This window comes from Falco punctatus, assembly GCF_963210335.1.
Source record: "Falco punctatus genome assembly, chromosome: 1".
NCBI classification, from domain to species: Eukaryota; Metazoa; Chordata; class Aves; order Falconiformes; family Falconidae; genus Falco; species Falco punctatus.
In genome coordinates, this window is record NC_137580.1 from 102,324,631 (window position 1) to 102,349,587 (window position 24,957).

A 24,957-nucleotide genomic window follows, 5' to 3' on the forward strand; every position below is an offset into this window, starting at 1 on the left:
TTCACATCACCCAGGATAACTTTTTCCCAAAGGCTGGATTTCAGAGACAGCGAGAGCATGCGTGCACACACGCAGACACACACTTATTTCTTCACTAACCTGAAATTATAACTCGCGTTACGTGTGAGATCAGAAAACCACAGTGCGATTTTAGCGACTCTGGCACCAGTGGCACCCTGAGAAGGAAATCCTGCCGGGTGTTCTGATGTTCTCTAACAACCTTCATGGAACTACTTTGATAAAAGTTTTGCTACATATAAAGAGAAAGATGCAACACTAAAATGTGAACAAGCAAAACTATCTATCACTTGGAACGTCTGACTTACTGTGATCTAAGCTGCTGGGAAGGCTTTAGGAATTTGCATGTTATCCTTAGAGATGTCTGAAACTGTCTCTTGTATAGCACTGAGCACATCATCAGCTTTAATCTTTAATCTCTTCTTCCTCTCTCCTTCCCTGCAGAGAATGAAATCCTACAATCTCTACACAGATAAAACTCTTGGGTCTAGTAAAGTTTGTCTCTAAGTTTTGCAATAAAGATAGGAAGATTTATTGCCAGGAATGCATTATACCAAAACAAAACACCAAGTTGCCTAAATCAGTATCGTGACCCAAAACTCTGTCCTAGATGAAACAACAGAAAAAGCAGAGTGCGCCTTGGATGGCATGATTTAATGGGGAACGCTGGGCATTTTCAGGGATACTTTGAACCCAGACAGTCTTCCACTGAGAAGCACACCAGCTGATAAGCCCTATCACTTTTCTCACTCCACTAGGAATATAAATGCAATTAAACACTTCAAAAGATAAAACAAAAAGGCTAAACAAACCACCCCCCTTTCTTTTTTTCATTCTTCCTCCACCTGCTATTTCATGGAAAATAAGAACAAGGACAGAAAAGAACAATTTCTAGGATTTCAAACACACACAACACCTACTTACCTTACAGAAACACTCTATATAATTACGCACCTTTTTCATGAAAGTATTATAGATACTAGTGCTGCTGTGGGGAGGAGAGCTTGTGGGCAGTGCATACATGTTTGTGGATATTTATAAAACCACCAGGAGGCTGCGATAAAATTATCTTGGGGTATATATTATGCTTTTTCAAGAAGCATTTAAAACCACTACTACATTCAATTTAACCTCTCCCTTAAGTTTCCTAAAAACACATTTCTCTGTAGAGCTATACCTCTAATTTTGAATGTCAATATATGTAACTAGAAGTGTTGCAAATAATGTACATCTATAAAACCTGATACATTCAATTAAAATAATGTCTATTATTTTCATAGCACGTATGTGTATACATAAAAATAAGCACTGCAAAATAATACACATGTATATATGCTATAGCTCATATTCCAAGATCCCACACAAAAAGAGTAATTGGTTACACAAAAATAATAAAAAAATAAAATAATGAACACATATGTAATGCTATAGTTGTGTATACGAATCTTCATACCATATATATGCATAATGCATAGAGTGCAACACGAACATACAAATATAACATCAACAGTTGGTGTATTTGCATCTTACATATTGGTTATGCACCGTGGTAATGTCTCTTCTACACGCAGACATTTAATAAATATCATTCCATGATCTTGGATATTTTTGCTATCGATTTTGATTTTCTTACAATGATTTTATTTTTATCCATACAAGACAGCTTGCAAATGATACCTTTTAAAACCTGATGGCTGAGCAGTGTTTTAAGATACTGATGTGACAGTGTCCAAACTTCCAGTGCACTGCATACCCTAGGAGGAGCATTCAGGGCATCTGTGCCAGCCTCCCTGTGCTTCAATTCTTGATTGTTTACTCAACTGTCAGAAGATGGTCTAAAGCCCTGGGGAGAGCAAAACCTGTTTGGGCCATTGACATTGAGTATCCTTGGTGCAGGAAGTCAGGACCTTAGAGGTATCCATCATTACGCCTGCCTGAAGGCAGGCTGGAGCCAAGGAACTTGCCTGAGAAGCTAGTAAAATTTTAATGCACTCTGTAGTGTGGTCATGTCATACTCAGTTATGGCAAATAATCCCAGATGCCTGCAGAGGTAAAATGGAGCTGTAATGTGCTTGCCTCCTAACCCGAGCTGACAGCAATGATGTACGACTACCATTAGCGGAAAATATCACTTCAACTAACCCATGATCCAGCTCCGCTAAGGGTCACATTATCCATGAGGAACAAATTACACTCCCAAAGTAAATACAAATTTTCTACACGAAATGGGTACAAAAAAAAAAAGGAAAGGGGAGCCGGGCGGGGGAAGAAGGGGGAGAGGGTAGGGGGAGCGAGGAGTGATATGTTACCTATGACAACATGCTGCCGAGTGACAAAGATGATAAAGGACAGGACAAATCATGGGCTGAAAGCGCCGTGGCACAGCCAGCCCGGGGAGCACGTACCCACGCCTGTAAACAACATGTTCCCTTGCCTTAGTAGTAAACACATAATCTTTTACAACGAACATGCTTGGCTCCGGTTTTATTACCACTCTAGCTGTAGGGACCCTCTATGTGGCACATCAAATGAATAAAAAGGATCCTTATCTTTCCTCCTAATGGGCCTTAAACAGTAAGAAATACTTCATGATTGCCTGAGCATACCTAGCATATAAAGTCTGGGTGATCTTTCACCCTCGGGGCAAGTTTAAGGTACTGCATTTTCCGGAGTTAAAAAGACAACACCTGTACAAATATGCAGCATAAATCGCACTGATGGGAAACATCCTGGCTTTGCAGAAACAGTTCTAGGAATAATACTGAGAAACTACTTCTCTTATCCTATCTTTAGCCAAAATAAATATATGCCAGACAGTAAGATACCAGTATCCCATGACCTGAAGTAATTGCTTAACGTTGGGTTCTCAGCCACTGTTTCCCCATGGAGTCCTGTTTGCTAAACACATTGGTACTCACCATCCAAGGAGTTTTTTCAAGCATTCAGCTCCCTTTTATGCTTATAAGTAATGCTTTCGCCCTTCCAGCAGCACAGCATGCCACTGCTTGGGGCGAGAGGGCTGGGGCGGCCGGGCAGTTACTCGGCCTTCTTCTACCAGGTGTAACATGCCACACAAAACCCCAGGGAAGTCTGGCCTGGGGAGAGAAGGCTCCCACCACAACCCCCTCCTGGTGCTCCCACATAAAAGTCCACCCCCATATTGCAGTCAGTCCCTAGTCGGTCCCCTGTCCCTGGACCTCAGGACCCCTGTCCCTGCCCAGTGGTCTCCCCTGGCTTACAGCTCCTCCGCTCCCTGGCTGGCAATGCTGGGGGACATCTCACACCACCTAAGGCCACACACTGATTTCTCAGGCTCTCTTACTAGACTGGAGATAAAACACTTTATATTGTTAAGTTTTCCTCTAGAAATCACCCCAGCCTTCACACACCTGCACCCAGAGCTGAAGAGTGTAGAGAATGGGATGAGAAAATGAACTCTGACGATATGCCCTGCTTTCAATAGCTCAATAAATGCTGAGAGTTCCCTCTGTGACCGAAATATTTCAGAGCAGGAAAATTATAATGTATTATTTATATTCCAGCAGTTCATAAACACTGAACTGAAACCCTGGGTCAGTTTTTAGACAGTAAAAAGAGTAGAGGTATTACAGTAGTGGCCATATAAAAATGTACCTGCCTCCTAGCTATCTACCTGGTACAGCCCGGGCACCATCCAGGTGGACATTTTTCTTTCCAGTGCCACCCAAACTCTTTCTTCCTTCATGCCTCCCAGGAGTGAGGGAAAAAATATTCCCCAATACAGTTTTGTTACAAGCATCCTACTAAAAAATCCCAAACCAATGCAACAGCCCACATAAGAGTGAACTGCACCCGTCTATAAATATAGTCCTCTGTAACAGGGAAGATGGCATAAGGAATTTCATTGCCATTTAATCCATGTACGATAGAGCTTTTACTTCCAGCAACAGAGTACACAGAACACAGCCCTGTGCAAAGCAGCAACTTATCTTGGTCTTACGTTTTCTAGCACAGTTTATGGTGGGGTTTCTTTGGGTCCGTTCTGTTTCCAAAGAAAGGACGACGTGCTGCGCCCTGCACACGTTTCGGAGGGAAAGGAACAACAGAGCAGCCCTGCACGTGGGCCAGCACAGCTGGAAACCATGTTCTGTTTATTCAGCAGAGACACAACTAGGCAGGACCCTTCTGATCTCGAGGGCAGGGAGGAAATGGCTTCTGAAGTTCATGACCAACAAGTTTGCACTTAATCAGTGATACTGAAAGGCATGGTTTTAAGTAGGCCCATCCCATGTTCCTCTTATAATAAATATACCAAAGCATTTATAATTACTTAAAGCATATTTTTTTTTACCTGAGTTTTTTTTACCTGAGTTTGTAAAGCTGGGCTAAAACTTAGGTGTTTTTTTTTTTTTTTTTTTTAACACAGTCAGAAGGACGTTGGAAAGCAAACTACACAAATGCACACACACACAAATCCATAAACATTTGTATGCGTGGATATTTAACTACCAAACACTGAAATACAGTCTACAGGCTAACATGGGTGACATGCATTTGCCAAAATACTACTCCAAAATCTCTCTCCAAAGGCCATACACAAAATAATTGCCCCAAAGCACTTCAGAAACAGACACAATTGTGAATGTTTTTGTGTGTATGCAGGTACACACAGATAACCCTTCCTGTCATCTGAGCAGATCAGAGTGATTTATGATGCTTTCTGTGCCATAATTTTTGGTTTGTAGCTATTTTATATGCAATCAAATGTATTAGCATTATCATTAAAAACATTCTGATGCAAGAAATATATTCTGATGCTCTCATAGTGCTTTTCAATGGCTTTTCTCTTCAAAGAGAAAAATAATGAAGTCTAACAAGCACCATGGTCTCACCATCTTAGGTACCTTGAGAGCGCACAACACACACCCATCCTAATCCCTCCCATGCTGGGGTAGGTGTTGATATTCCAACCCCCTCCCCACATGCCAACACCTTGCCGATTTAGCCACTGGTTTGACCGACCTCCTTCCTCCCTGTCCATCGCACACAAAGCCCAGCCCGGTTCAGCAGGAACCCTCGGCAGCACTGGGGCTGCAACCATAACTAGCCAGACCCTTCTGGGCCCTGCAAGAACATATTGTAACGGGATGCAAGAGCCTCAGCATGAGAGAACTGACTGGGTACTACTAAGATACACCCAGAATTAAGCCATCAGTTGCAGTAACTTTTTAAAGTTGTACATCCTACCAAAGTTGAAAACAAAATCAAGCAAGAAGCAGGCTTCTTCTCTTGCATCAGGCGTAAGGGACAACTCTGTGTACACTGCAAAGCAGTCCCGCCATGATCAAGGAAGTTTTCCTAGGAAGTGAAAAATCACTAAAGTGCCTCAGATTGAGCCTTAATTTTAAAATCAGTCCAACTGAACAGTGGGGAGAGGAAATGGTAGAGATGGTGAATAAAACAGACCTTACCCCTTACCTCATCTTTAGCACCTGACTTCTTTAGCAAAGCTGTTTGTGTGTCTTTTCAAAATAGGACTTCCTTTTTTGTCCAGAGGACCAACTACGTGTTTGCACTTATGTTTTTAATATTGTATTAATTACCAGGGGTATAATTTTAAAGAGGGTATCTAGATACCGGAAGACAATATAGTTGCACTTAAATTTGTCAGCTGTGCAGCAGATTGCCCTAATTTTAGATTAATGGCTCTGGAGACCTGTTCAGAGAGTGAGACAGACTTTTTAATGGAGAAAATCTGAGTTCCCCTGGGATCCATACTTTTTTCAGATTCAGTAAGAAATCCCAGTGGCATTTGCTGAAAGGATCCCAGGATGGAAAATGACATCTCTCTAAGAATTAGTGCTTCACATTCTGATGCAAGTTCTTCAAATACACTCTCCCTCCACAGACATAACTTGCTACCTCCTCAGGTTTTCCAGAAACAAGGGAGTGAAATGCCTACTCTGAATGCTCCAGACCAGCACTGTGTGCCAAATTGGAATGAAGGAGCGTGAATCTATATAAATAGATAAATTATCCACCCAAAACATGTCATTTAAAATTGAGATGCTGACACAGCCTTAGCTACAGTACTGCTAAGCAGAGGCCACATAATTTTTCAATTAAATATCCTTGTTTCTTCTTCCAGAGAAACCTCTGGAGAAATGTCTCATTTGAGGGCAGACATAGACAGAAAGTGACTCTGTCTGTCAGCTCCCAATTAAAGGCTAGGGAAGATGGATTGGAGGCACAGCCATCACCTAACAGAGATCAGATATCAACAAAGATTTACGCAGCCAGACAGATACCTATTCAAGTGAGGAAAAAAATAATACTAACAGCATAGGAGACATTACTTTTCCTACTCTGTCACCACTCACTACTCATCTGCTCTTCAGCTTCCCAGGTCCTGCTCCTTCCTGCACTCTCCTCCTCTCTGTGGCCCATCTAGTGATGCTTGGACTGACTCCTCTTCCAGCGAATTTTATCTGTCACACACCATTCATCACACTAATCTGCCAGTTTTTTATTCAAAGGCATTGGTCTACCTTTCTGGGTTCCAGGTCTTATTTGTTCTAGTAGAAATATGTATCCGTCTTGCATGACTTCTGCCTCTTGTGGATCTCTTTATTTCCCAGGCACACTGAAGGATCAGTGTGGGTTTGCCCTCAAAAATCCTAAATGAAGCAAAACTGTTTCCTTTCCATTTTCTGAATAGCAAGTAAAGAATTCACCTGCAACAATGTACCATATATTCTGTATACTTTAGGATATCAAAATCTGCAAGATACAGGCCTAAAGAAAAGTAGATTTCCTCTTCCCAGAAATATTTTGGGCAAAGATGTTTCTGGTAGGAGAAGAGTAATTCCACAATCCTCAGAATACATTGACCTAGGACCAACCAAGCGCAATTTGACAATTCACTACTAGAGCAGCTCCACAGTTGGAGGCTAATACCCTCATCATGATATAAGACATTTGGGTCAAGGATCTTAAAACTTCTAATCCTGCTGAGTACCCTCAGCTCCTATGGTTATTAATGAAAATTGAGGATGCTGAGCACTATTTATGAAATGATCAACCTATCGCACAGAGGTTTTGCACCCTCACTTCTCCCAGTGCATTTTGCTCATAGGAATTTTTGGTCCTAAAAATGTTATTTTATTTAAAGCAGGAATTCAAAAATCTTCTGGGTCCTATTGAGAGAGATCTAAAAGATCTTGCCTGTCTGAAGAAAAGAAGTTTCTACTTGTCAGTTAAACAAAGGAATAACGCACAGCCTCCTTTATAGTGTGTACTTTACCTGTCATCCAACAGCCCATTATCATGTCACGGCAGAGTGCACTTTTCTACAGGTCACTTTGTTTAAAATGACATGGATAATGCACATGTCAGCGAGCTGACAGTCCCGACCGTCCTTCAGAGATAAAAACCGCAAGACGAGCGCCTGTTCTTATCTGGGGTGCATGCCTTGGTCTATCATCTAAGTCAGGCAGAACATGATTTCTCTAGAGAGCACTTTTTTCATTTCCTGATTTTAAGAAAATCAAATAAGCACCATTTGTCTTCATCTGAATATGCTTGACCTGCTCAAATGATGATGTCTCGCATTTTATAACAGGCTACATATGCTGAATTCAAATTAACAGCAGAACAAGGCCTTTAGATCTTTGCCTAGGCTGCCAGCACAGGCTGAATAAATATGCCAGGGTTAGCTGTCGTCTTTTAGAATTGGGCCTGAGCTACAAAAGTCAAAGCGGGTCTGGGTCTGAGATCTGAAAAGCACTAAATTATTAGGGATATTTGGCTCTGCACTTAATCTCATTTCATTACAGGGGAAGACATAATAGAGATCACAGAGATGAAATAAACATCTGGATGCTAAATCCTTTCCGCACAAGTACCGGGATATTCTGTGGGAGGTACAGTCTTGAGTCTCTTGTGTATCGTGTTGTGGAAACTACCCTGAACTGGCACACCACCACCATCCCCAAAAACTGCCTCTCTGCCTTCTTATATAGCGGTGCTGTGAGAGAAAAATACTCCGAAGCTGGTAGAGCTTCAGCTCCGCAAACGCAGCAGTGGCAGGAAATTACACTTCTGGTTCTGGGTGCCATAAACATAGGAGCTGAAATTCAGTTTATCATCTTCCACTGCGTAAGGAACATCCTGAAAATGAATAATCACTTCACAGGATGGAATGTAATGGTAATGCATTAAAAATTCATATCTAAAAGGGCAGGTTAATATTCTGTGCAAAAACCCAACAAAACCTCCCCTTTCTGTCGTCACACTGATTAACTCCAGTGATAGTGCCCTTATGAAAGGGAAATCACTGCAGTTCAAAGTAAACAGTGGTTCCTTAACATAGTTAGCAAATTATTAAGTAACATGAAGAAAAAAAAATCTCTACTTGGGAAATCACTGGGAAAGCTGAAGGGCAAAGCTTTGGCGGTCATATGCAGAATGGTTTGAAAATTTCCTTTGCCTCCTGCTACACAAATTCTGTAGAAAACTGATTAAATTCATAAAAGGTGATTTCTGTAGTCATTGTTTCCTTGTAGATTTTACAAGATATTTGTTCTTTTCTGTTGTATAAGCTGCATACATACAAGCATGGTCATCTCTCTTCTTCTTGGCTTGACTTGGAGCTAGTTAACAGAACCACTCATGGAACTCTAAACAATTCCATGTTATTACAGGAACAATATTTTCTGAGAGTACTTTACCCTCCCCCAACTTCCATCCCGCAATTTATCCAGTGAAAGAGGAGGCAAAAGTGATTACATTATCAAAACGTCCCTTAAGGCTGAACATACAAATGAAAATCACAAAATCCAACCTGGAAATAAAGAAATTAGACCACTTTTTCTGCAATGATTGTTTCATTTTTGCCAAAGTAGTAAGGTGGATGTTAGTCTGTTCACAACATAAAATAAGACATAAAAATGTGCATCAGTGTGAATACTAGTCTTCTAAACAGCGTTAGAGATCAGTGCCTGACACTTTTTCAGCACAACATTCTTCCTTTTTTCCACTTAGAAAGCCAAATTTATTGAGATAATTATCAGCAAGTTGTGTCACTTGACTTAATGTACAGTTTCCAAATGCTGTTTCTAAAAAAAAATATATATATCTCTCTCTCTCAATCATAATACTTCAATTTGAGTTTGAATACCCTTGCCTATGGAGAAGCAAAACAGGCAATAACAGTGGCAAAATAACTTACAAAGTGCAAATGTGAGGGTTACAAACATATCTGGTTGCTGTTAGAACTTCCCAAGGGAAAATGTAGCCATAGAAAGGGTTGGCAGTAAGACTGGTGTTCATAAACAACCCACAAAACCCATGGCACTGATATGCTTGAAGATGAATTGTGTAGCCTCCAAAATAATTAAGAGTACTCTTCCCCTTGGAAGTCTATTCCAAAACCAAATTAAAGGAAACAAAGTCTTTTCTTTGTATAGAGATGCTTTAGATCGATCCAAAAAGAAACTTTGAATAAATAACAGAATAAGAGAAACAAGTGAATCCAAAATATCCAACTAATTATTTTTGGTCCCATACTGATCTCCTTTCTTACCTTCTCTTCTTGATCACTGTCGCTGTCACACTAAAACACAAAAAGAGAAAAAAGAACAGGTATGAGAAACTTGCTACAGCAAAAAGATTTCTGTGAACAAGATGGCTGGAACACTCTAAACCCTCTGGCATCAAATCTGGTACCTTTAGGAAAACATTCGATTACTGTACGGGGGGGAACTTTCCCCCACGCTCCTGTTGAAGATGATACATTTGTATGTTTAAATTATGAAAAAAACTGCACTGACATCAACAAGATACATTTGCAACGCCCTCTGCTAGTTTAATTCACGTGCACGGGAGCTGATGGTGTATTTTTTAGATTCCAAAACTGGATCAGGAAAGAAGAAAAAGAGTATTGGAGGGTTGTTTTGTTTTCTTTTGATGGACAGTATTTCTCATGCTGCCTGCCAATATCTCGGCTGCAAAGACTCCCCCAACAGGAGGGCAGGGAAACGGCTTAGGCTGGCCTGTCCCAGAAGCAAAGCAGTTGCAAGGTGACCATTCTCCTACCAAGAGCTACTTGGAGGCTTCACCTTATGTCTTTGTTCACTGCTGCTGAACTAAAGAATCCAGAGACCACAGTGGAATCAGGAACATGCCAAATTAACTGACTCATTGACGTTCTCTGTAATTCAAGAGTAGCCCAGGTATCACAGTAAACACTTACAATACCCTGCCATGCTGAACGGTAACACTAGATGGTCTTGATGTTTATTAAGTGCCATTACTCGATTTTTTAATAACTTTTACTAATGTAGAAATACAGCAGGACTAGATGAACCAAATTTGAGTACAGATAAGCATCAGAAAACAAAAACACAGTTAAATTTGCAAGAATTCAAAAAGTCTTGCTGGAAGTAGGACTGTAAGGGCCATGCAACCCATGTGCACCCAGCTTTGATTCATGCCACTTGACACAGATTTAATTCATCCCACTTAATTCTGGGTAACTATGGAATGGTCACACTTGGCTACCTCTACAGCAGAAGGACGAGGAAAACAACTCTTTGTGGCTGGTTTGGTTTTGTTTTTTTTTTTCCCTAGAGATCTGAATTGTCTCTATTATTCAAGGATGAACTCATACCTCCACTGATCTAATGGCCGATGTTTCGAAGGAAAGCATAAGATCACCGAGCAGGAGAACCAGGCTTCCCTAAATCAATGACTGGCATCGTGTTATGTTGTTAGAGCAGACAGTTAAGCCCTTTATGCATTTGTATCCTGTTTAATGCATCTTTGAGTATTTTCATAAGACAACCAAATTGTTTTGAAATTAGTTATACTTTGTGAATTCCAAAGGTCAACTATACAGTGGGATGTGAACAGACAGCCAAATACACCCACAAATGTATGTATTTGATCTCTACAAATCATCTTCTGTGTGTTCTTTAATTACAACTTTTCTGTTTCACTGGCTTTTTCCTCGTCTTCATTGGTACACAGGGTGAAAAGGTGCCTTCCCCACACCAACGAGCTACATACTAACAATTTAAAGCTAAGAACTATTTCTAGGTATGCTCAAATAATTTAAAATGACGCAAAGATTAGACAAAATTACAATCTGCTTTCAGATAATTCTAAATAGAAATGGAAGTGAAATTCATTTAATAACTGAAATGATTTATGTAGCACTAGTTGCACCTAAATACTCTGGTAATAAAAAAATGAGAGGGAACGTAGAGATATGAGACAGGTTTAGCTTGAAGTTTGAAACCCTCACACAACGATCAAGTTCATGAACAGCATGTACTTAATTGACAAAAGGAAAACCGCACGTTTCTACAACAGTATGGTATTTATGTAAAGCATTCATACCCTTCCCTGTGAAAACTATGCATTTTGACTCCGGCATGACTACATATATGAGATTTTGGTATGAGGGTGAGCATAGTTAAGCACGTTTGTGAAGCAAAGCCCTACGTTTACAAAAAAGCATGCACTCACACGCATTTTCATCCATGAAGACCACAGCATGTCAGAAAGATCTCCCATTTACTCTATTATACAGTTGGAAAAAATCAGCTTTTGGGCTACAGCACTTTCTTCCACTGCTTGGTTACAGCCAGGAGGGCCCAGTGGTTCTGGGGTCCCTGCGCTGTGTGCTCTATATGTTAGGGTGTACTATAATGTATGACACATCTAATACATTTCAAAACAGGGAGCTCAGAACCAATTGCTCCATTTGTTTGTGTCCTTTGTCTACCCTCCAGACAAACCCCAATACAAGTCCTGTAATACATGGATCCAAAAGGCGAAAGAAAGGGGGTAAAAGGCGCAATGATTCCCTTTTAGCAGCAGGGTTCAGAGGGTTTTACCATGCCATCCGCTCTCCCTACTGGGGCACATGCACATGTGTCCTGTGACCCAGATCTGCAGCCTCTCCTTCCCTCACCGTTTTTTGTCTGGTTCAAGGAATCTCTCCTCCACTGTGGATTAAGTTTTTCCCAACTCATAAGCTTGGAGCTCAGGGGTTTGTGTTTTCTGCAGTGTGCAAGTACCTGGGGAGCAGAGTACTTGCCAGCAGTAACATCTGAATTTGCCAGCAAAACAGTTACCCACATCCGAGTGCATGTGCAGAGAAAGTGCACAGAGCGATGTCGGTGGGAAGTTATTTCCATCAAAGTGTTAAGCCTCCTGCTTTCCGACAGTCCAGTTCTAATTTCAAGGTCCGCTTAATTCCACATCAAATAATTACTGCTATACCCAGAAGCACCTTGTCTCCAGAGTTAAGCATATGGCGAAGGACTGAGACCTACTGGTGTCCATTATGGAAGCAGCACGGATGCCAAGCCGATTAAAAATGCTCAGGCTCCCTTCACAACATGCCCAGTGACTGACAGCTTCGCGATTTGGCCAGTCACTGTGGCTGCCAAAAAAGCCTCTGCTGCACGGGGGCCCACATGGCACTCTGAGAAAACAGTTCCATTCCTGGTATTAAATTCCCATACTGACCCGAGGACTTTGCTGTGAGCTCAGCAGGAGCGCACCATCCAATTTACAGCTCCATCCTCCAGAGCCCTCAGTGCCAGCCTCTGGCAGAGACGAATGATGGTCAAACCCCTCCAGTTCATAAATTATGCAAAGGCAATAAATGCACTCAGCAAACAGCTCCTAACGTTTGCCTAGCCTGGCTCCAGATACACTTTGTAAAATGCCAGGAGTCCTGCGCACACAAGGCATCTATTTCACTCATAAAGAGGTTTTGTTGGAGGGCCATGAGGGGAAGGAGACCCACCGTCCAGCAGCGCTGTCCTGTTCCAATAGTCGAATTTTATGGACAAGCTATATGAAAGAAAAGAAGGCGAGACAGGAGAAAAAGGGCTTTATGCACTGCATTGGGGTTATATTTACGTGCAGTATGTATATACGTGTATCTTTGTGTGCGGGCATACACATTGCATGTGCATGTTTTGCACATCCATGTTAAGCTCAATTTTCCCTCGGGATTAAATATGTGGATTTGCTCTGGTTCACGGAAAGAACCAGACAATTTTTGTGCAGGGGTAACCCCAAAAAGCCTTGCAGAAGAAATGAGAGGTTTTTTTACTCAGGCTGGAAACTGAATGGAAGCAACTGTGTGCTCTTCCAATGGCTGAGACTACTTTGCTGTTCAGGCACTCTGGGCATTGCATTTGCACACACATTCCCCAGTGGCCCTTGCTCTGATGTGCTCATTTACGTTTTTGGATGCATTTTCTTCCCAGAGGTGCTGAAGCACAAGGTGTTTCCATCTTTTACAGGCTTACTGCTAACCAATTCTGGAGAACAGGTCCTGGAAACCAAAGCTGACAACCGTGAAGTTGATTATTCAGAATTACTGGTCAATTTGAAGACAAGTCTGCACTGCTTGCTCAATTCCTCCAGCATTTTTCTACCTCCCAGGGCCACAGAGAAAAGCAAAATTATTTAAGTGCTCTGTGGTTCTCAGAGGATCAGACTGTTCTGGAACTGAAGTGATGCAAATGCTTTATACTGGCCTTCTGCTTTGGGCTGAGTTTCAGTATTTAGCGCCTATGACAAAAAGGAAATTTTTCAGTCTTCTCCCATGTCTTGTTTCAGGAAACGATGGCTCTGTGCACACGTTGCATCGGAATAGACTACAAATACCTGGGAATCCAAAATACCATTCAGGGGTAGCATGACCTGATTTTTGGATAACTTCACTGGAAGCTGTGAGTGATAATGTGACAAATCAGGACAAGGAGGCTGCAGACACATTTTACACCTGAACAGAGGCTTCTTTCCCTGATTCTCAGGCTGAAGTCACTTAACTATCTTCACACTGCACACCAGTCGTGACTGATTACAGTCACCCAGGGCCAGGCTTGAGACAAGCTCAGAGCGAAATTTCCGAACGCTGGTCCACATTATCAGAAACCCGCCCAACCGAGCAGCCCTTAGCTCTCATTTAGGCACTGAAATGAAAGGCAGATTAGCAAAACTGCTGAGCACCCACAGCTCCCACGTACGGCCAAGTTTTCAAATGAGCATGGCACAGAATGCTGTCAGACCTTTTCAAACCACAGCCCAATGGGCCCCTCAGCAGAAGAATTCTCAAAATGGCTATTTAACAATTGAGAAAGTCTTGTACTGGGCAGAAGGGACTCTTAGCAGTCTTCCCAGAGGACCTAGAGTACTACAAACTAAATGCAAAGCAAGGGACATATAAAGCTCACTGAACACCAGCTCTACAGATACAATTCTTAGAGGACCTATGGAAACGTTAAGGTTGCTCCTAATTTCTACATAATCAAGGGCAATAACAAGAGCAGACTGACAATGGCTTGCTCAAAGTGGCCATAGTTATCACTTGAACCTTTCTAACACCTTTAATATCTAAAGTGTGTGGGCTACCAGCCACCAAATCACCTGACACACACGTGCCAAGTGCTCAAGCCTCCCTTTGCAGTTTCTGCAACTTCATGCTCAAAAAGCGCTTATCAAAATCCCTAATGCACAAACGCACATTTTCATATGTGTGCTGCAGTCAGAATTCAGTCATTCCTCAAATCAACCCCAGGCGAGGAGGGAACACACAAACTTGTAAGGTCATCTTACCAACAAAAGAAAGCCTCAGCTTAAACCTTCTAAATGACTGTTATCAGTCCAAGTTGCGAAAGCGTAAGATGCGTTCCCTGCGATATGGGGTGTGCACACACATAACCGCTATGGGAACTGGGAAAAGGACTTTCCAATTGCCATCTGAGGTTTAATTGCTGCTGTTTTGTAGAAGAAAAGGAAAACTGAAGACTGGGCTACAGGTTACTTGTACCTGCCAAATCCCCTGCCCCAGCTGGAGAAAGAGCAAGTTAAAATGCACAGCACATCTCCCACAGCACCTGCAGAATGAGACTGATCCCAACGCCACATTCCACAATCAGACACCCTATGTGGTTACAGCTATAATTTGAGCCCATTTTAATAGCTTGAGAGAGTCTGGTCCAAATCAAGCTGAGTAAAGGTCTGTGCCACCTCACCAGCTCATTCAGGATGAAGCAACACTATGGATTTCTATGTACCTTGCTGATTGAACACATTCTTGTGCAGAAAGTGGCAATCATTGAATATATCATGTACAATGACATTGAGGAGGGCATTGTTCTCTACTCTGCTCAATGGACTTTGCTGGAACAGCTATTTCATATCTTGGATCCATTTATCATTGCCACCAAAGGAGTCAGTGCTGCTGAAACGCCAGCACTGAACAAAGTGATTCTACTCATCTGTCTGCTGAAAAGAAATCTGAAGAAAATGAGGGAAAACCCAGACCTCAGCCATGTTCACACTGACATTTACAATATTCTTGTCCATCTATCCAATGACAAACTGACAGCGCTGGAAAGGGCAAAGATGATATTTTAGCTATACAATTAGACCTTTGCTTCCAAGAAAAAAGGGAGAAAAAAACATCTCCTAGATGAAAGGAGACACAGACAGGGAATAAATGGGCAATTTTCTAATTGATGAAATGGAGACAGGCAGAGTCACAAAGAAACTAAGAGCAAGAATTTCACTTTTTTTCTTTACCATCTCTGACTTTGCCTGCAAGTAGCATTCAGCATGGAGCTCCTTGCCAAGGAATCTTATATATAGCATCTCGCAAATTGGTTAACATCACAGTCTGCTTAGCAATTCTTCACCATTATCCACAGTGATTCACTGTAAGGAATGACTCTGAAACAGAGACGGTCTGAGAAGTTTAAGGTCTGCTTTCTCAAAAGCTAAAATTACGGATTATTCACAGAAAAGTCCCATTTTACACAAATTACCTTAGTCTGGAGAAAAGATTGCAATGTTGACCTTTAATCTGAATTCCATTTTATCCAAACTACTTCACTTCAGATGAAATGTATCAGTCTTGGACATTTAAAGTTATCTTGGCCCCTTACAGGAAAAATATTCAGAACTTAGAACCACTTTCAGCTATAACTCTTTTTAATACCTCACTACCAGGACTTTTATGATTGTTTTATATAGCAAAATGACACAATTAGTGGCTCCTTTCAGTTCTACCACCAACAAAACATTGGTTTGATAAGAAAGAGTTGTATTTCAACTATTAAAATGAAAACACCAGACTGCATTACTATCCATGCTGAAGATGATCGTCCTTATATTTACATAGGATGTGTATAAATCCTTGGTGACTGGTGGATGGTATACATACTGCTGGTAGACCACAGGCTTATTTGTAAAGCAAAGGGGGATTTCACTCCAGAAAGACAGCTAAATGTTGGTCTGATTTTGAGGTTTGGTTCTGTTGTGTCAGTCCCTGTATCGCCAGGGCTAGCACTCGAAGGGGAAGGCTAGCAGCTCTGTGTGAACGGGAGAGGCTGGGAGGCTCCCTGGGCACGGCTGGGGAGGCAGCAGCACCTGCAGAAGCACAAAGCCTGCCTGAGGGCTGCCAGGGACAGAGCTGCAGCCCTCTGTCCTGGTTATCTGCCCGGGACTCCGTCTCACCCAAGGGAAACACGCCACCGACATCCGCAGGCACCTCCAGGCACACCCTCGGAGAAGGGTGTAGAGAAGCCAGCCCTGTAAGAACCACATTTTTCTTTGCTCCCTGGAAACTGAGCTGAGAGTAAGTTATTGCAGTTCTTGGGAAAGTGCAACTTCTCTCCCCCGGTTATCACTCCCAATGGCTTCCTTATGGTATCATTGCTCAATGATCCCACAAGTGCTTAAGGCCCAATCCAGCCATCCCCGAAGAACGGGACGATGCTCCCACCAATGGCAGTGGTAGACTAAATGGCCTTTCCAGATGTACCATTAGAAAGCTAACGATGCCACGAGTTACTCAGCTCAGCATCTTCAGAAAGTGCCTGCTGTAAGCCAGGCATCTCAATTTCACTAGACTAACTGGGCACCAAGCAGCTGTTGGCCACAAACACAACTGAATCTTAATTTTAGGAAGCCGTTCCCTTTCGTGACAGAAGGATGAACTCCCTGCCTCAGTTCCTCAACGCTCTGTGTGAAAAAATGACTACACGCTTTTGCCTCTGGGACTCCAAATGTACATCTGCTGCCTCCCTACCTGCCTTTCTGGCTGTAGACAATCTGCAGTATGTATGTGTCCTCTCAACTGATAATGACAATTTGCAGTGTGTAATGTCATTTTTACTGTTTTTTCAACTGATAAGTACTTCATCAGGCTCCAAACAATAAATAGCAGTAAAAATATAAAAATTTACATTTATACTTGTGGACTAAGTCAACAGCAAAGACTCAAACTAAGCAGCGTTTAATGAAGTCAATGACTAATACAGCATTAGCCAGTGTATCTGTATAAGAAAAGACTCTTATTTTTCAGAACTCCTGGTCTTAGCTCAAGAGTTCAGTTTGGAATTTGAGTCTTCCACATACTTACAGGCTAATGAAATCAAAATATCCTGACGGACAAGAAGCAAAGCATGTTACGGGTTAAAATAATACAAGAATCTATTTTTTCCACTGTGTTGTGATCCATAAAAATCACCCTGAGCCTTTCCTCTTTCTTCTCTGCCTGTGAAGCCAATTGCTTTGATTGCAGTGATATGAGCTTGCTGAAATGACTTGCCCTTGCTTGTGAAGCAAATGGAACATGCTAATAGAACTTATCGCATTACCGGATGCAAAAGTGCCATAGCTCATTACTTTAAGATAAAAGGATATCATTGCAGACGGGAAGCAGAATTGACTTTCTGAGGCCCGACTTGATGATGATTTAATCAACTGCTCTCTTTCACTTCTCATCTCTGCGCCTGTCGGTTTCACAGGTGCTGTTAAATGAGACACTCAGAAAGTGAGCGGAGGGAAAGAAATTGCTGTCATTACTTTTCAAGAAAGGAGGTATGCAAATTTTCGACAGAAAGATTGCGTTCATAATGGGCCTGGTAAAATACAAGGATCATGCTTGACAGGTGAGGGCAAGTCATTTGTACATCCTTAAAGTGAAGCAACCATCCTCATTTAGAAATTGTGCTCGATAAGAGAAGCTACAAATGAAAACCATGCAATGGCTGAGAAGCAGCAAGCAAACCTTTGAAGACTTTGCTATTGCAGCTCTGCCTTCAGCAGGTGCCTGGCGTGCCTTCACACATGCCTGTTCCTAACTGCCAGATGGCCAAATTTTGACCTCAGTATCTCACAGAGAACTCCTCTTAAATGTTTTTTTTTTACTGTCAGCTTTACATTCACAGTCTGGGGTCTGAGAGTTTCTTCCTTTATTCATCACTGCCAGAAATAGAAATTACAGGACAAAAAACTAAGTGAGGGTTGAGTTAACTTTGAAAACAGAATCAATAGGTTGGAGGCAACAACGTGCTTTCTTCTGCCTGTAACTGAGTATTACAGATCTTGGAAGGTCCAGAGCTTACGGTTCATACAGCCAAGTCAAAAGTAAAAAGAATAATCCACAAAAAAGGTTGTAGCAGGAAGCAAAGAGGATGAAAAGATGCTTCTCCAGGGCCCAGAAGGAACCTGGGGTCCTGTGTGATTGCAACGCGAGAGGAAAGGGCAAAAAGAGAGTAACCAAATGTTCTATTGACCCGACAGAAAAGTTCTGATGTTCCAAAATTAGAAGTTAAAAAAGCACAATAATTGAGATGATGAATTATGTACAGGCTAAAAACACTCTATAGATCTCGGATGGCTATTGAGCTGTTTGGGTCATTTTAAATGGGGAAATGAGAACTACTAAGCTTTTATTGGTGTCAATCAGGTTTTCAATCAGAGATTGATAGTCAGCCACAACAAACAGGTTCCTTGGGGACTGCACTGTATGCAATGGATACAGTAGTTTGTCATAAAAATGTTGACAATTTGTCTCAGATAACAGCATAGCACTTAAATAGAATTAATGTCATGAATATTTAGAATTAAACAAGAAATAGCTAGGAAATACTGCCGCAAAGGAAGCTTGATACAATGGAAAAGGATTTAAATAAGAACAGCCACTGTATTAATTCCACAGATAGGTGCATTTTAAGAATTTAAAATATTCTTTCTGAAGATACACAGTTTATCTGTATCAAATGTGTCTATGTTTGTTTATGGAATGCAGCTATCAGGTATCTTACTTGCCCTTTTCCATACGTGTCGGGTTCTCAGCCCTCCACATCTACCTAAATAATAGTGACCCAGTAATACTCTTTGGATCTCATTCACCTCTCACCAAAAATACTTCATTGTAGCTTGAAAAGCGACATGATGGAGGAGAGAGAGCTCTGGGCTAGGACTCGGCAGATCCAGCTCTGTCACTGGCAATCAGTATCGCCTGGGCGAGCCACCCAGTCTCTTCTATAAACCCTCTATTTTCCATCTATTCAGGCTATTAAATGGTATGGTCCTTGGGATCTGGTTACTTTTCACTGTATGTGTCTATAGAGCCTGCAGGGTAACAGGGCGTTTGCCTTAAAGAATTTTGGTCCTAGTAGATAGAAGAAATGAAGAAGAAGAAGAAAGCATTAAGACTTGGATCAGGGCCTAGACACATCATGCCTAGTTTCAGTACAGAACTCATCTTCCACCTACCAAATGGCATAACCTAGAGCAAATTACATCATTTCAACTGAAAATTATTTTTATTTTAAATTACAGTAATGCACATAAAGAAGCAGCAATACAGTATCGATAACGTTGCACAGGGGTTGTTCTCTTTTATAGGCTGCAGCAACTCTGAGCACAAAATGGCTACTGAAACACACATGAAGAGAGAGTCAGTTGATTTGCATGATAATATAGTTGCAGAAATAATATTTGAAACAAAAAATAAAGAATAAAAAGCCATCTCTTCTTTCACAAACAACAAAAACTCTTTTAGCTTTTGAGCTCTGTATCTTTATATTAGACTAAGCAATTTAAACTGAATTGTATAAATAATAATAATAATTCCCCAAACAAACCAAAACAATTGATCCTTAGGGATAAGACCTTAACAGCTGAGCTATAAACCTCTGAATGCTGGATTTTAATGGATACTAAAAAACTCTTAACTAAGCCCTATAAATATAACCTGAAACAAAATGATTTGTGTAGTAAGCTGTTTGCAAACTCCCATAAATGTTCCTCATTGTCATAATGCCAGAAAAATAACTCAGACTGTGTACTCAGCCCTGTAAACTGGCTTCTATGCTTTGGTTTCATTCCTTTTCCTACTCTCTATTTTATAATTCATCACTCGCACAGTTGTTATATATTATTATTTATTGCTGCCTTTATCATTTTTGTACAATTTATAAATTTTCTGTGCTAGACCTGAGGGAAGAGAAGGATTATTCTAAATCTACAGCAAGTAAATATAAATTTCAAAGACAATGGCACACTTTGGCCTGCCTACCTCAAATTTCCTGTTTTGACATAAGTGATGCTGTAATTTGGAATCTGTAATCTCTTATTAGGAAATGAACGCATTATTTTTTTTTTTTTTCAGAATACTGCAATTATAATAATTGAATTTAAAACAGGAGTTTCATTTCTCTGTTTAGAGGTAAGCGTAATTGTATATCCCTGATTTATCAGCTGGACTCAACCATTTGTTATTCATGAAATAGCTGGGAAAAAGTCAGAATATTGGTAGTCAGGGGGACGCTATCCAATGGAGCATCCACCGCTGGGGCTTCCCCTTCACAGACAAGCAGTGGCAGAAGTGCTACCTCGGCGTGTCTGACCACCCCCCCCAGGTATGGGTTAGGCTCCAGGCTGGGCTGCTCCAGCTCTCTCCTCCTGAGGACCTCTGGAAATCAGCCCCAGACCCAGCTGTGCCTGCTCTGTTTGGGATAAAAGCTGTTACTCTGATACTGCTTTCCGTAGCACTGCACCGTGCAAAACCCGTGCATGGCACAGTGCTCAACCACGTGGTTACAGGAGCTTCAGGTAACACCCAAACCTCTGTCTTAGGAGCCATTCTCATGTATAAATTATTCACCGTGGAAAACCAGGCCCTCAGTTTACCACCAATACGCTCCTGGCAAGGATCTAAGGAAAATGGTTGGGTTTTTTTTCACTGCTGCATTAACCTACCACCAGCGTAAGGTGATAAAACCTCCTGTATCATAAGTAGTATGACAGGCTCCACGGCTGTTATCAGCAGTTGACAAACTACCTGGCACAGCCAAGGCAAGGTATTGCTTTTAATAGCTGGCTGCTAGCACAGTGTTCAGAAAAATTATCCTTCTCTAGGATAATGCAAGACTTTTGCCAGCAACAACTGTGTTTAAGCAGGACAGTAGCTGACACGGCACGGAGTGTTGCTAAGACTGCCCGTATGCTCCTTTTCCAGCCGCAACGGCACTGAGATTTCACACTGCCAGGAATTGTGTCTTCCAAAGGAGAACCCCACGGAAGGGCCAGGAGACATCCTGAATGTAAAACACAGGATTTCCCGTTAAACCTTTTGTCAAGAAAGAAGGGCCATACCGAAATAGAAGGGGATGCATCTTGCAGAACAAGTCTGCTTGGGAATGTGGGGAGCCAGGGCAGGCCTAGAAGGAGCAGAAGCTTCATGTCTGATCTTTGCAATCACTGCTATCCCACAGGAAAAAAAACATACTTGATTTCTGTCTGCATGATCCCGGCAAACCACCTGCATCTTGTGCAGCATCCATAAAGGATTTTTAAACTGCTCAGCCTGTGCTGTACAGTTCTGAGACAGATCAGGTAGAGCATGGAAATTCATCTCTTTCTCCAGAGATGCTCTCTATGAATACAGAACCCTGGAATTTCACAAGGGACTTTTTAGAAAGGTAGAGGCTCCCTATATTTTATAGATGGTAGATGCCAAACGATTGGAATTTTGATTCTCATATCTTTTGAAATTTTAGTAAAGAGGAAGGCTATGAGATTTCAAACATGCTCTCTCCACAAAAACCTCTGCAGGCTTTATCTTCAATCTGAAACGCAAGTGAATAACAAGATGCAATGGCTAAAAAGCAGATAAATTTAGACTGGTACATATTTTAAAAATGGGGAATAATTTCTTATTTTTCAACTTAAAAACAGGGCAGATTTTCCCTAAATAAAAAAAATGTAATGAAAAATTAAAACCTTGCCTAAATTTTGTGCCCTTTTTCAGTCAGAGTTATTGTACTCAAGGCACTGCAATTAATTAGTGGAGATCATATGGCCTGTGCTATACAGGAGGTCACAGCAGATCATACCCTCATTGCCCCAAATTATGTGAATTTATAAATCCCTAAACATCCACTTCTTTCCACTCTTACTTCCATGTCTAGCTCATTAGTGCTTTGGACTCCCTATTATCCAGCAACTCAGGCCAACTCCATTCAGTGTGAACACACCCTCCTGTGCTGGGACAATTCCGAAGGGCTGTGGATGAGCACTGAACTTACTCCTGAGCCAGAAGGGTTTCTCATCTCCCAGGAACAGTGGGTCTGCCAGCTTGTACAACGACTTTGGTGTTGATGTTGTTGCGCATGTTGAGTTTTAGTCTTGTTCATAGGACTCATTTTTATCATGCTGCAGGAATAGCACTTCTTTAAGACCCACTTCAGCCTTGCTTGACTAGCTCTTTTTGTATAATCAATAAAAAAAGTCTGCTACAAGAGGACACTGTGATTTACAAATACACGAAAAGAAAGAGAATGATGCAAAGCCACTGGTACGGATGTGAAGGACTGTTGGGAGAGGGAAAATAAAAAGACTATGAGAAGAATCTGAACAACCAATTTAATCTTTGAGGAAAATTCAGCAGAGCTTTCCTGCAGCAGAGCTTTCCTGTATGGCAGCTATCATAAAAAGATGCAGGAGAGATCTACAGGAAATTCAATACAAAATCTAAGAAGTACACCAATGGGGTCCTTCAGAGAAAGCGAGAGGGAGGGAGACAGTAGTTTCTCACAAAGCATTACAGAAGCTGGCCTTACATTTTCCCTCAGAGCTCCTAAACATAATTATTAACATGCAAAGGAGAGATGTTAGCAGATACTCTCTGAATGGAGGAACACTTTGATACAGGCTTCAGATTTACCAAGGACTCTCCTCCCCTCCATACCCAACTGAAGAGAGCTCAAGAGCACATGTTTTCTTTCTTCCCACCCACCACACTTACAGCACCTTCCATCACTTCTTGTCAATACGTGCAAACCTTGTTTAATTTAGGCTCTTCAGCATTGCTGCTGAACGAGGTGGGTTTATTGCTGTTTCACCAGTGAGAAAACGAAGGCAGGCGAGAACGGTGCCGCGCTGGACGTCACACTCGGGAAATAGCCATCTCTGAGCTCCTGTTCTGCCACGACACCTTACCACAAACCTTGTCTCCCCTAAGCTCTGACCTTTTCTCATAAAAAGAAGTGCCGGAAAGCAGCAGGCATAGTACAAGGCACAGTAACACAGTAACAGTAGCACAAGGCAGAATTTTACAATGGCACTGCAATAAAGAAACAGAAGACAACTCCTATCTTTTTGTCTACTGAAACTAAATCCATGCTCCAGCGACGCTCAACTAACACTACCCAATGGGAATATATGCTTGTCCCCACACAACCGGTAAGTAATTCACAGCTGGAAGGACTCAAACTGTACAGGACTCTACACGTTTACCGACACCAAAGACAACGACCCACTTCAACTAGAACAAACGACCATGAAGTGAAGGGAAACCACCTCACTCTTGAAGAGGAGGACTCACTGCTTCCCCTCCCGGGAGGGCTGGCTTCAGTAAGTCGCTCATGTCTGCCATGTGCTGACAGCAAGAGACATCTCTCCTTCTTCTCAAAACTGGCTGTGTAGGGACATACAAGGGTATTTCTGAGCTGTAGATTCTTTTATTCTTTGCACTCCTGCTTTTAATGGGAAGAAATAACCAGTTATTGTGATGCTTCTGGGCAACTAACTCATACTTGGAAAAATGAGCAAATGTAGCCAAATGACAGAGTGTAAACAACGCTCCCTGAACTACCAGGGACATCACACTCAAACGCCCCGTGTGCAGGCATCTTCCCGAAGCCTCGTCTGCCCCTAAGACCTCAAAGGGTTAAACCTGCAAATTGCCTTGCTGTGCTTCTGGGACAGCATGAAGGATGGCTGCCATTGCCACGGTCAGATATGACAGCGCCAATTTGATGTGCTGCCATCAAGGGCCTTCTAAGAGCCGAGCGCCCTGATGGTTTTGTGATGCGAACAGTCGCATCGCAAAATGGTTTTCCTCTCCCGCTGCCTCTGCTTCCATCTGCTGCTGGGCCGAGGCACAGCCGGCTGCCTGCCTGTCACAGCATGTATTAAAATTAGCTGGGGAGGAGGCACTCAGTTGTGCTAATTACATTTTAATCATTGGAAATGTGTTGGCAAATCAAGCCTTGATTGCCATCTCGGAGTCTGTCTCCTCCAGCAGAGTGAAGGGGCTGTCTGCATTAGCCGGGGCCTGCTGGGCCCAGTTCTTTCACAGAAGATAGAATATGGTGCCTGCTGGCCCACCACTGAGACTGCTTTGGCACATTATTAAAAAGCCACAAGGCTTGTTTCAAATCATCACTGTGTGAGCTCTGCTCATTCTCACATCCCTGGGTATTCCAGCCACTTGGTACTTTTAACTATATCTTTAGTTTACCTTGTGGGCTCAAAAACAATTTTGCATGCGTGGGTGGAGGAAGACGGAGCTATTTTGCAGCTCGTAGGGTTGGGAACGAAGCTGGTTGTCAAAACGCCTTCCTTGTCAGCTCTAACACTGCACCCAACAGCAACCCAAAATAACTGGAACTTGCACAGCCCCCACCTCACCACAGGAAGGTTCAGTGCAAGTCCTGGTTTGGTCCGAACAAAAGTCCCTTCCCGTTTAGCAGGTCAAAGGAAACAGAGTCACTGATTGCTCTCAGGCCAGCCAGGCTTGTAAATCACATTGGAGGGGAACAGAAAAAAGCATGAAGGTCCCCTTTGTTCCTC

The 24,957-nt window shown here is 42.0% G+C and overlaps 1 protein-coding gene across 6 annotated transcripts in view; it reads right to left on the reverse strand.

The window, feature by feature from the left end:
* AUTS2 (activator of transcription and developmental regulator AUTS2) overlaps positions 1–24,957 on the reverse strand; it is a 796,643-nt gene that overhangs the window by 233,620 nt on the left and 538,066 nt on the right. For all 6 annotated transcript variants that reach the window (XM_080401885.1, XM_080401886.1, XM_080401887.1 and 3 more), the window contains one exon: positions 9,581–9,610. In XM_080401885.1, the coding sequence (XP_080258011.1) occupies positions 9,581–9,610 (30 nt within the window). The remainder of the gene's footprint in view (positions 1–9,580; positions 9,611–24,957) is intronic.